At 33.9% G+C, this 13915-nt stretch overlaps 1 protein-coding gene across 4 annotated transcripts in view; it reads right to left on the bottom strand.

Moving 5' to 3' along the window:
• AK9 (adenylate kinase 9) overlaps positions 1 to 13915 on the bottom strand; it is a 119997-nt gene that overhangs the window by 71530 nt on the left and 34552 nt on the right. For 2 of the 4 annotated variants that reach the window (XM_082404706.1, XM_082404707.1), the window contains exons 13-15: positions 10988 to 11132; positions 2535 to 2612; positions 497 to 580 (exon numbers count right to left, since the gene is read on the bottom strand). In XM_082404706.1, the coding sequence (XP_082260832.1) occupies positions 497 to 580; positions 2535 to 2612; positions 10988 to 11132 (307 nt within the window). Of the gene's footprint in view, positions 1 to 496; positions 581 to 2534; positions 2613 to 4314; positions 9437 to 10987; positions 11133 to 13915 lie in introns of those variants that run through there. The other 2 variants (XM_082404708.1, XM_082404709.1) reach the window with 2 other exon arrangements.

Raw genomic sequence — 13915 nt, 5'->3', positions numbered from 1 at the left:
CTAAAAACACTACATCTCCTAACTTCCCTTATAGTTTGGATGGCTGGTGGATAAGATGCAAGAAAAATTTGGGGAGGGGAGGCGGTGAGTCTTCTTGTTTTCTATTTAAAGAGGAATAACTCAGCTGGATGGAATGCCAATTTTTTGTCCCTTGCCTTTTCCCTTTTCCTGCACACTGATATGATGGCTGGCATGCTAGCAGCCATCTTGTGAATTATTACAGTAGCCACATGCCAGGAATGGCAGAAAAGATAGATCTCCTATCTTCTCAATATTCTTGTTCACAAAAACAATATATCACATGTTCTTTTTTCTGTGTTCCTGCATGTCTAACTGTTCATATTATAGTAGCCTTTAAGATAGAGTAAGTGGATATTAATAATACTTTTTTTTAAAAAAACCACACACACGTTACTCCTTCAAAATTCTAAAGGAACTATTTGTGATTTTTAGATCCACAGTCTAAGAAAACCAAATTACACAAATATTAATTTACCTTTTTTTGAATCCAACATTAGATCTTGACTAGAGTCTTGTTGACTTCTTTGAAGTGTAGGCGTTTCACTTGTTTCTTTTTCATCTGTGAATAAAACTCTGTTAACATGTAAAGAACAGTATTTAAAGTGTAGGTGAATCCCAAAAAAGATTGTGGTACGGGCCCAGGGACCCAGGACTCATGTTCTCAATTTCTTAAAAAATTAAAATAACAACCATAATAATCAAATAGGTAAACATATCTATCAGCAGTAGAAAATAAAGATAATGACTTAACTTATGACAAAACCAAGAGTAATTTCAGTTTCATATAATGCCAGTGGATGTAAATTGAAAAAAAATCAAATTTTCCCTTCCTGAGGTAACTAACAGACTCTTGGCTCCAGGAGGTAAAGGCTGTGCTTATCTCAGACATAGGGGGGAGAAAGGGTGCCTTTTACCAGGGTACACTGGCAGCACTGGCATCCCTCCAGCAGTGGGTAGAGGCACTGATGACTGCTTCTACCTTGGACAGCATCCCCCAAAGAGGGAACAGATAATACAAGGGAGGGACTCTCTTTGTGTATGTATTGGTGCTGGGAACTCTGCAGCAGCAGAGATGGGGTTCCCAGATGCCACTTGGCCAAAATTTTAATTTCTGGGTCTTTTGTTAAGTGTGTGTGTACGCATGCATGCTGGGGGAGGAGGAGTGTCATATATAAGTTTCTGACAGTGCCCAGTTCAATTCCTACTCAGCTTGAAATAAACACAAGGCAAAGACACGTCTATCTGAATCAGGAGGAGAAACCAAATAGAAAAGATCAGCCCTACATTATATAACACAATAAATTATATATGCAATTAAAAATTAAATACAAAAAGGTCAGACCAATAAAAAAAAGAATATAAGTATATATATTAAATCTCCGGTTGAGAGGAAGACTTTTTAAGCCTGAAAGTAAATGGAAGAAATCAACAAAGGGAAAGTAATGATTTGACTATGAAAATGTGAAAAATTCCTCTACTTCAAAAACAGCAAGCTGATTTAAAAGACAAACCACCCAATTTGGAAAAAAAATATGAAAAATAAGTGAGTAATATAGAAAATTTATATAGGAACCATATAACTGATACAATTTAGAAAAATGGGCAAAAGACAAAAATAGTCACCTCAGAAAAGAAGAAATATAAATGGCTAACACAGTATTAAAATACTAAACTTCAGAAATAGTCAAATAAAAATTAAAATAATATTTAAAAAGAGAAAATACCGAGGAAACTATAATATGTAGTTTGTATATTCCTGACGGGAACATAATTTGGAACAATTTCATGCAAAGCAATTTGACTCTGTCTGTAGCTTCATACTCATCAAACTAGTGACTCCACTTATGTCAACATGCAGACAAAACTTCATGTAGAAAATTCATTGGAAAAAAATTCACTGGAGCATTATTTGTATTAGTAGCAAAAAAATAATTTAAGTTTTTGATGTAATGAACTAGTTAAAACTATTACCTATAAATAGGGAAATTGTGCAGTAATTTTAAATGAGGGTTAAAGTATTTTCTAATGAAATTATATAATTAAATGTAACATGAATAAAAAATAAAAATAGTTTACATTGTATGCTCTTGATTATATAAATGGAAAAGTTTTATAAGGGTAAATAGCACTAAATGATAACATTTCATAGCTACAACTTTGGGTTTATGATGCTTTGATTCCAACCCATTAAAGGAAGCAGAGAGCTTTTAAGAAAATTTATTATTGTATGATAATGATTGTGTCACGTCTGGAAACATACAAAAAAATTTGGGGGGCGTTCTAACTGTATTAGACTTGCTGGGTTCTATTTTCTTCTTCATTCTGGTAAATCTATTTCTGTTCTACAGCTGCTCAGTTTAAATCTGTAAGAGAGAAGCTAACTCTTTTTCTCCTGAAGTTTCCAATTTGAGGGAGGGGGGTGGGTAATTTTAAGCTTCAATATAAACATGATAAAATATGGAATAAATGGGAATAAGATCCACAAGCATGGCATTAGCAGCTCATTTGGTTACCGTCTTTATCATCTGACTTCATTTTGGCTTCTTCGTTGTCCTCTAAAGAGCTTTCTCTTTGGGATTCAAGAGTGAACACTGCAGTGAAAGAATAATATGCTTTATCAGCTAATCTGTTTATATTAGGAAAGATTTGGCTAATAATATTAGCAACATTTTCTTTATCATCTTCATCAAATGACAGATGCAACTCTTCTGAGCTTTTATATGCATCAGTTGGGAACTCATTTTCCTTCCTTTCAAATTCTCTTTGAGGGTCTTTTGAAGTTGACTGGGTTGAAAAATAGTAATTGGCTGTGTTAGCAAAAGGTAGCTGGGGGTAGGTAGACAGCCTTGGGCGTGTGAGTTATGACTCAGTCAGTGTGGCTTTGGTGAATCATTTGATCTCCTTGTCTAAACTTCTACTGGGCAAAAGGAGGATAATTAAACTGAAAACATCGCTGCAACATTAACTGAGATAATGGCTGTAAACAATGAACTTAGAAAAGGCTTGGCACACAGGAAGCCTGCTCCATATTAGCTGCCATCCTCTGTATTATTATATAATTTTCTGTGTTAAAAAACCTCAATATTCTCCACTGACAAAATTTCTTAAAAATATATTGGAGTGTGTGATGAATTGGGAGATTGGGATTGACATATATACACTAATATGTATAAAATGGATAACTAATAAGAACGTGTTGTATAAAAAAATAAATAAAATAAAATTCAGAAATTCAAAAAATATATATACATTGGAGTAAAACCCCTAGCAAAAATATTCCAATTTTTTAAATGTTAAAAAGGGTTAACCTTATTGTCAGATTTGGAATAATTAGTGAATTTGAAAAGAGACTTAGGTTTGTAGCATGAGAGATATCATCTATTTCTATATTCCAGTGAGAAAAGGCAATTTGTGGAAAGATGTAAAATCTGTGATTTCATGCCACAATTTGATGTGAAAGGAATCACTACAGACTCTGAGAAACATTATAGAACACTGTTCATCTTCCAGAAGCCCTGCTTCCTCTCTCCATCCAGGTTTCAGTTAAATGTTCCCTCTTCAGAGATGTCCTCCCTGGTTATCTTAACACTCCAGCGCCCCTACCCCAATCACCACCTGCCCGATTACTGTGTTATATATTCTTTCTATGTGTTTACTTTTTCCCCCTCTACTGCCCATTAAAATGTAACCACCTCAAGGACAGGAGCTTCAAGTGTCTTGTTCACCTCTGTTGCTCAGTGTCTAGAATCATGTCTAACACAAGAAGGTACTCAAGTGCTTTTGAATGAATTAAAGAATTCATTTTTGAATGAATTAACAAATGCATTTTATACAGGCTCAAACAGATTGAGTAACAAGCCATCTTAGTAGTCTGGGTCAATACTTCTCAGGCTTTAGTTGGTGAGTTGTCCAAGAGTATTTGTTTATAATTTTGGTCTTAATTTTGAAGATAATATGATAAACACATAAATTCATTCTTTTTAACATCTTTATTGGAGTATAATTACTTTACAATGTTGTGTTAGTTGCTGCTGTATAACAAAGTGAATCAGCTATACGTATACATATATCCCCATATCTCCTCCCTCTTGCATCTCCCTCTCACACTCCCTATCCGACCCCTCTAGGTGGACAAAAAGCACTGAGCTGATCTCCCTGTGCTATGCGGCTGCTTCCCACTAGCTATCTATTTTACATTTGGTAGTGTATATATGTCCATGCCACTCTCTCACTTCGTCCCAGCTTACCCTTCCCCCTCCCCGTGTCCTCAAGTCCATTCTCTACGTCTGCGTCTTTAATCCTGTCCTGCCTCTAGGTTCATCAGAACCTTTTTTTTTTTTTTTTTTAGATTCCATATATATGTGTTAACATACGGTATTTGTTTTTCTCTTTCTGACTTACTTCACTCTGTATGACAGACTATAGGTCTATCCACCTCAATTTCATTTCTTTTTATGGCTGAGTAATACTCCATTGTATATATGTGCCACATCTTCTTTATCCATTCATCTGTCAATGGACACTTAGGGTGCTTCCATGTCCTGGCTATTGTAAATAGTGCTGCAATGAACATTGTGGAACATGACTCTTTTTGAACTATGGTTTTCTCAGGGTATATGCCCAGTAGTGGGATTGCTGGGTCATATGGTAGTTCTATTTTTAGTTTTTTAAGGAACCTCCATACTGTTCTCCATAGTGGCTGTATCAATTTACATTCCTGCCAACAGTGCAAGAGGGTTCCCTTGCTCCACACCCTCTCCAGCATTTATTGTTTGTAGATTTTTTGATGATGGCCATTCTGACTGGTGTGGTGATACCTCACTGTGGTTTTGATTTGCATTTCTCTAATCATTAGTGATGTTGAGCATCCTTTCATGTGTTTGTTGGCAATCTGTATATCTTCTTTGGAGAAATGTCTATTTAGGTCTTCTGCCCACTTTTGGATTGGGTTGTTTGTTTTGTTGATATTGAGCTGCATGAGCTATTTGTATATTTTGGAGATTAATCCTTTGTCAGTTGCTTCGTTTGCAAATATTTTCTCCCACTGTGAGGGTTGTCTTTTCATCTTGTTTATGGTGTCCTTTGTTGTGCAAAAGCTTTTAAGTTTCATTAGGTCCCATTTGTTTATTTTTGTTTTTATTTCCATTTCTCTAGGAGGTGGGTCAAAAAGGATCTTGCTGTGATTTATGTCATAGAGTGTTCTGCCTATGTTTTCCTCTAAGAGTTTGATAGTGTCTGGCCTTACATTTAGGTCTTTAATCCATTTTCAGTTTATTTTTGTGTACGGTGTTAGGAAGTGTTCTATTTTCATTGTTTTACATGTAACTATCCAGTTTTCCCAGCACCACTTATTGAAGAGTCTGTCTTTTCTCCACTGTATATTCTTGCCCCCTTTATCAAAAATAAGGTGACCGTATGTGCGTGGGTTTATCTCTGGGCTTTCTATCCTGTTCCATTGATCTATAGTTCTGTTTTTGTGCCAGTACCATACTGTCTTGATTACTGTAGCTTTGTAGTATAGTCTGAAGTCAGGGAGTCTGATTCCTCCAGTTCTGTTTTTCTTTCTCAAGATTGCTTTGGCTATTTGGGGTCTTTTGTGTTTCCATACAAATTGTGAAATTTTTTGTTCTACTTCTGTGAAAAATGCCATTGGTAGTTTGATAGGGATTGCATTGAATCTGTAGATGGCTTTGGGTAGTATAGTCATTTTCAAAATGTTGATTCTTCCAATCCACGAACATGGTATATCTCTCCATCTGTTTGTATCATCTTTAATTTCCTTCATCAGTGTCTTATAGTTTTCTGCATACATATATCTTTTGCCTCTTTGGGTAGGTTTATTCCTAGCTATTTTATTTTTTTGTTGCAGTGGTAAATGGGAGTGTTTCCTTAATTTCTCTTTCAGATTTTTCGTCATTAGTGTATAGGAATGCAAGAGATTCTTGTGCATTAATTTTGTATCCTGCTACTTTACCAGATTCATTGATTAGCTCCAGTATTTTTCTGGTAGCACCTTTAGGATTCTCTACGTATAGTATCATGTCATCTGCAAACAGTGACAGGTTTACTTCTTCTTTTCTGATTTGGATTCCTTTTATTTTTTTAATTCTCTGATTGCTGTGGCTAAAACTTCCAGAACTATGTTGAATAACAGTGGTGAGAGTGGACACCCTTGTCTTGCTCCTGATCTTAGAGGAAATGCTTTCAGTTTTTCACCACTGAGAATGATGTTGGCTGTGGGTTTGTCATATATGGCCTTTATTATGGTGAGGTAGGTTCCCTCTATGCCCACTTTCTGGAGGGTTTTTAAAATAAATGGGTGTTGAATTTTGTTGAAAGCTTTTTCTGCAACTATTGAGATGATCATATGGTTTTTATCCTTCAATTTGTTAATATGGTGTATCACATTGATTGATTTGCGTATAATCAAGAATCCTTGCATTCCTGGGATAAACCCCACTTAATCGTGGTGTATGATCCTTTTAATGTGCTGTTGTATTCTGTTTGCTAGTATTTTGTTGAGGATTTTTGCATCTATGTTCATCAGCGATACTGGCCTGTAGTTTCTTTTTTTGTGACATCTTTGTCTGGTTTCGGTATCAGGGCGATGGTGGCCTTGTAGAATGAGTTTAGGAGTGTTCCTCCCTCTGTTATATTTTGGAAGAATTTGAGAAGGATAGGTGTTAGCTCTTCTCTCAATGTTTGATGGAATTTGCCTGTGAAGCCATCTGGTCCTGGGCTTTTGTTTGTTGGAAGATTTTTAATCACAGTCTCAATTTCAGTGCTTGTGATTGGTCTGTTCGTATTTTCTATTTCTTCCTGGTTCAGTCTCAGAAGGTTGTGCTTTTCTAAGAATCTGTCCATTTCTTCCAGGTTTTCCATTTTATTGGCATATAGTTGCTTGTAGTAATCTCTCATGATCCTTTGTATTTCTGCACTGTCAGTTGTTACTACTCCTTTTTCATTTCTAATTCTGTTGATTTGAGTGTTCTCCCTTTTTTTCTTGATGAGTCTGGATAATGGTTTATCAATTTTGTTTATCTTTTCAAAGAACCATAGTTTTATTGATCTTTGCTATTGTTTCCTTCATTTCTTTTTCATTTATTTCTGATCTGATCTTTATGATTTCTTTCCTTCTGCTAACTTTGGGGGGTTTTTTTTGTTCTTCTTTCTCTAATTGCTTTAGGTATAAGGTTAGGTTGTTTATTTGAGATGTTTCTTGTTTCTTGAGGTAGGATAGTATTGCTATAAACTTCCCTCTTAGAACTGCTTTTGCTGCATCCCATAGGTTTTGGGTTGTCGTGTTTTCATTGTCATTTGTTTCTAGGTATTTTCTGATTTCCTCTTTGATTTCTTCAGTGATCTCTTGGTTATTTAGTAGCGTATTGTTTAACCTCCATGTGTTTGTATTTTTTACAGTTTTTTTCCTGTAATTGATATCTAGTGCTAACAGCCATAAAAGGGGAAATTGACAGTAACACAATAATAGTAGGGGACTTTAACACCCCACTTTCACCAAAGAACTGATCATCCAAAATGAAAATAAATAAGGACACACAAGCTTTAAATGACACATTAGACCAGATGGACTTAATTGATATTTATAGGACATTCCATCCAAAAACAACATAATACTCTTTCTTCTCAAGTGCTCATGGAACATTCTCCAGGATAGATCATATCTTGGGTCACAAATCAAGCCTTGGTAAATTTAAGAAAATTGAAATCGTATCATAAATTCATTCTTTATCATCTAGATGATCATTTGGATGGTATGTTATATGAACGCTGGTCTTTTTGATGTTGTTTTTTATAATGTCTCAGGCACCTGGTTGGCCCCTCTTACTTGTTTATAGGCTAATAAGAAACAAGAGAGGCAGATTTATTAGGCAAAAAATGTGTTTTTGCCTAGCAAAAGCTCAACACTGCCATGTAAGAAGTAATTTCCTTGATATTTAAATAGTTTCAAGCATAGAAAGTGATGGCAAGCTTCCCAGTTTATATAAAAAGTTAGTGAAACTCTGATAGCAAATTCTGACAAATAGAGCACGTACACACACACAAAAAAAAACTATAAATGAATCACACTTATGAGTATAAAAAAAATTCTAGATTAACAGCCAAAAGAAATTCAGAAAATCGGAAATACAAGAATGGCTTAGTGTTGGAAAATATTTTAGTATAATTGATCAAATCAGTAGGTCAAAGGATTAAAAATTTTATGATCATCTTGATAGATTCTGAGAAGGCATTTGATAATGTTCAACATCCATTCTGGATAAAAATATTTAATAACATTATGAAGAAACATTGACGAGAATCCCTTTACTGAGGCCCACTATCACTGCCACCATTTAACATCATTCTAGAACTGCTGGCCTACATAATTATTCAAGAAAGGAAATAAGCATAAATATTGGGAAAAAGGGAGTTGAAACTATGCTTCTTTTCAAATGATAAGATTGGCTATCTGCAAAACTCAAGAGACTCAACTAAAAATCTATCAAAACTAGGAAGTAAGTTTAGTAAGGTGGATTGTTACAAATAAACATAAAAATCAAACAGCTTTCCAACATACAGGTAATAACTACTTGGAAAATGTAATAGAAAAATAATCCCATTTAATAGTAACAAAATGAAAAAATTTCTAGACATAAACTTATTAAGAAAAGTATTGACAATACATGAAGAAAGTTATAAAATGTTAAGGAAGGATACAGATATTAGGCCAAAAAATGGAGATTTAATCTGTCTGCATGAGAAGATTTAATAGTAAAGATGTGAATTCTCATCAGTTTATTGTATAATGTTAACACAGTCCTCCGACTAGGATTTGCCGTAAAACTTGACAAAATTCTACAAGCATCCCAAAGCCTAGTATAGCTCCTGGCACCCAGTTAAGTACTCACTTTACGGATAAATGAAAGAATACCCAGGAATAATTTTAAAACAGAATGTTTTGAGGAAGAACTTGCATTACTGGATTTAGAACGCATCATAAGATTTTAATAATATTTTGCATTAAAGGTTGTAATATAAAGATCAAATCACAGAAAGTTCAGAAGTTTACACACACACAAACTTAAGATAAAGTTGCCCTTTCAAACATCCAGTAAAATTATGGATAATTTAATAAGTGTTATTTGTAAAATTGCCTCACCATTTAGAAAAAATGAATTTAGATCTCTAGCACAAAATTTATGACAATAAGTACATATTAATTAGAAAGAAGCATTATTTTAAAATGAGATAATGCAACTTTGTATATGCCATAGGACCATAATTAATCATTACAAATATGAATAGAAAAAAGAGAGGGGTGAAGAATGCAACACATTCTTATCAGTGAATATCTCTGGGGAGTAAGTATGAGTGACTTTTTCTTCCATGTGCTTTTTCCAGGTTTCTGTGATCACTTGAGAGACACAAGAGATAAGAATACAGACACTGATTTGAATCCTCATAACTTGCTGCCTGTGGTCAAATTATATAACTCCTCTGAGCCTTAATTTCTTCATCCACTAAAAATAGAGATACAAATACCTACCTTATCCATATGGTTATATGAGGTTATAATTTTATAACTTCATTTTTAAGGTGCAAACAAAGCTTGTCCACTTGCTACTTAACTTATGTTACCTGCCTGGCCCCTCTTGGCAACTGGGTTTGCCACCCTAGTCTAGACATAAATATTTAAGAAATCTTTCTGCTAACACTTCAAACAACAACAACAACAACAACAACAACCTATTCACAGGTCTATTATGAGGATCAAATAGGATAATACATGTAATGCATTTAGCATAGCCTCAACATATAGTAAATGCTCAATTAATTTAGCTATTATTTCTTTCATAATGAGGAAAATTTTATTAGGAAAAGAATACTTGAAATTTAGGCAGTGATGGTTATAGTAGGATGATTATATAGTAGGATGGTTATAGTATGACAGTATACTGCCACAGCTTCTGGGAAATCCAAACAGTGGTGGTTAAATCTAGTCTAAAATTGCTGGAGCTAATCTCAAATTTTGGATCCAGATTTTTGAATGTGAGGAAGATCCCACAAAGTGTACAGGAACTGCTGCACTGAGAGTATTCCATTAAGAAGAGATGTTTAGATTAAACTACTTTCATGTATTCTAATGTGACTAGTTACGTGGGTGCCAACTCTAGATATAAATTCTACCAAAGCCAATCAATAAATTTTCAAAAGTAGCCAAGAAATGAAAACTCTCATTTTTCCTGGAGAAAACTAGAAACTCGCCCCCCCTCCCCCAGACCAAAACTCTGTGTCTATTTTAAAATAATATGATAAAGAGTGAGAGTCAGGAAGAGGCAGAATGGTCAAGAGAAAGAACTCTGGGACTTCGGAAATGAGGGTTCAAGTCTCAGCTATGCCACCAGCTGGGTGAATATATCAGGAAGCCATTTAACCTCCTGTGCCTCTGTTTCCTTATCTGTAAAGTTATGGAATTGTGTTAATGGATCACCAAGTCTTCTTCCGGTTTCACTGTTTTATAACTTTTGGATTTGAAATTAATATTCCCCAAATAGAAATATTTAATTACAATCAAGGCTGACACACAAGCCTAAAACAGCAACAGCAGCAACAGCAGCAACAACACAAACTCCACGAGTCAGGTGAAGTGTTGTCATCACAACTGGTGTAAATAAAGGTGCAAATTCTGCTCAGTCTCTGCCCAGCAAGCAGATCTATTAAAGTAAAGAAATCTAAATTTGGAAACTCTGATTCCTTTCCTTAGACATCCAGAATTGAAATCTTTTTCTCTGTGTAAGATTCAGGTTTATGTATATTCATTTCTTCAACCACTTATTAAGAGGCTGCAATGCAATGTGCAAGGTGCCAGGGATATCAAGACAAGCAAACCAAGTTCTTGCCTTCAGGTAGTCAAGCTTAACTGTTGACCTAAGCTTAAAACACACATTTTAAAAAGATAGTTCACCTTGTTTTTTAGCTTGTAGTTCTGAGAGAAGGTGCTCTTTTACAGCTTTAATGGCTGCTTCAGTGGCCTCAGCTATAGTATTTCTGCTTAGCGTTTCAAGGGCTTTATCAAAACGTGGTTGAACAATTTTATTGTAGTCAACTACCTGCAAAGAATATTTGAGAAAACCAACATAAGCACAAGTTACTCTGAATATTAAGCACACTGTTCATCTACATCTATTTCTATAGCTATACCTATCCATCTCAAAAATCTTAATGCTGCTTGAGGTATGTTATTCTCAGAATTCAGTGATTTTTGAGTACTTGCTTTCACAGAAATTCAATATATATATAAATATATATTTATATATGTATGATAATGTAATATACATTCAAATTAGATGTATATTTTTAAAATCAACATTTTATGTATAATCTACATACAATAAAAGGCACCCACTTTAAGTATAGAGTTTGATGAGTTTTTACAAATATATACATGACAATGACCACATTCAAAATATAGAACATTTATATCACCCCAAAAAGTTCCCTCATCCTCCTTTATAGTCAGTTCCTGGCCCCTGGCAATCACTTTGTTTTCTGTCACTATAGTTTTGCCTTTTCTAGAATTTCATATAAATAGAACCATACAGTATATAATCTTTTCCAAGCTTTTCTACCTTAGCATAATGTTTTTGAGATTCATCCATGTAACTGTATATCTCAGTAATCTATTCCTTTTTATTTTTGAGTAGTATCATTGTATGAATATACCATAGTTTTTAATCCATTCATCATGGACATTTGGGTTGTTTCCAGTTTTGGCTATTATAAATAAAGTACCAGTGAACATTTGTGAGAAAGTCTTTTCGTGGACATTATGTTTTCACATCTCTTGCATAAATGCTGAGGAGTAGAATTACTGGGTCATATGATTAAGTATATGTCTGACTTTATAATAAACCACTAAACTGTTTCCAGAGTGGTTAAAACTATTTTATAGTCCTAGCGGCAAAGTATGAAAATTGCAGTTATTCCACCTCATCACCAACACTTGGTTTTGTGAATCCTTCACATTTTAGCCACCCTAGTTGGTGTGAAATCTCATTGCAGTTTAAATTTACATTTCCCTAATCACTGACAATTTTGAGCTTCTTTTTATGAGCTTATTGGTCATTCACTTACCCATATGTTTAACTTTTGCCTAGTTAAAAAATTAGATTAGAACTCTACATATATTTTGAATATAAGTCCTTTGTTAGGCAGATAATATACTTAATACTGAATGTTGGGATGTTAGATTTATATATGCCTTTTAAGTTTAAATAATATTTCCATACTTCTAGATTCAATTTTGCTCTTCCTTCAATATGCTTATATTACTTTATTCCATGCCAACAAAAATACATCCACACCATCATTTTTAATGGATGAACACTATTGTATTAGATGAATATATTACAAATTAATATTTAACTAAAATACCAATTATATTTAGATATACATGATTTTGTTATTATAAACTAGGTTATGAAGAACATAGTTATGTATATGTCTTTGATAGTTTCTTCAGCAAAAACTTATAGTTCAAAGGATATGTATAGATTTTAGGCTTTTATATGTATTTCCAATTGCTATCCCTAATGATTATACCTTAACCAGCAACGTATGAGAATGTACTTTCCCAATCCTAGCCACACATCAATATTGGTTGTTAATATGATTTTTCAACAGTGAGATTGACATGACATATATCTGGTTTTTTTGGCCTCTCCCTGATTATCAAGGTGATATCCCTTTTCTCATGTGTAATGGCTATTTGGATCAACTATTTTGTGAACTGCCTGTTTGCTATCATTTTCTGTTGGGGCTTTTACATATTGATTCGTAAAAACTCTTTACATTTTAAAATTATAATTCTTTTGTCTGACACATACTGTGAAGGTTTTAAAACATGTCCACAAATGCTTTAATATTCCTTTCTTCAGAAGGTGAAGACTAATTCCCCTCTTCTTTAGTGTAGGCAGGACTTAATGACTTACTTTAAATGAATATACTATGGGGCATTTTTCATTTAAAAAGGGAAATGGCAAACCACAGAGTGGTAGAAAATATTCATAATGTTTATAATAAAAAAAAATCTGTATATAGACAACATAAGTAACTCCTAACAATAATATGCAAAAAAGTTAAAAATGGGCAAGAGGCTTGAACAAAGCGAACAAACACTTCAAAAAGCAAATATCTGAATAACATATGAAAAAATGTTGAACCTCATTAGACATCAGGGAAATGCAAATTAAAACCTCAGTGAGATATACCCTCTAGGATGGCTAAAACTAGAAAGACTGACCATAACAAAAGTTGGCAGGAATGTGGAACTCTCATACACTGCTGGTAGGATAGTAAATTGGTAGAACTAGTCTTGAAAACAGTTTGGCATTTTCTACACAAGTTGACTATGTATGTATACCTTATGTCCCAGGAATTTTACTCCTAGATATACCTTCAAACTATATAAAGATATGCATGTATACACCAAGAAACATGTACAAGACTGTTTATAGCAATGTTATTCACAATTTCCTGAACTGGAATCAACCTAAGCTTTATTGACACTCAAATGGATAATAAATCATAATATAATTCAATCAATAGACTACAATAAAACAATAAAAATAAGCTATAGCTATACTTAATAACATGCATAAATATCACAATTATAATGTTAAGTGAAAGAAGCCAGACACAAAAAACATAAACTGTTTTAAGTCCATAAAGTTAAAAAAAAATGCAAAGCTAATCTAATCTATGGTATTTGAATGTGTGCTTACATGGTAAAATCATAAAAGAAAAGTACTGAAGTGAGTATCATAAAGTTCAGGGCAGTGGTTACCTTTGTGGAAGGATAAGAGGATTGATATTAGAAAGAGGCATGAGGTGA

The sequence above is a fragment of the Balaenoptera borealis genome (genome assembly GCF_965194805.1).
Source record: "Balaenoptera borealis genome assembly, chromosome: 9".
Lineage (NCBI taxonomy): Eukaryota > Metazoa > Chordata > Mammalia > Artiodactyla > Balaenopteridae > Balaenoptera > Balaenoptera borealis.
The sequence above is the reverse complement of the archived record's forward strand: the minus strand, read 5'-3'. Positions and strand labels throughout refer to the sequence as shown.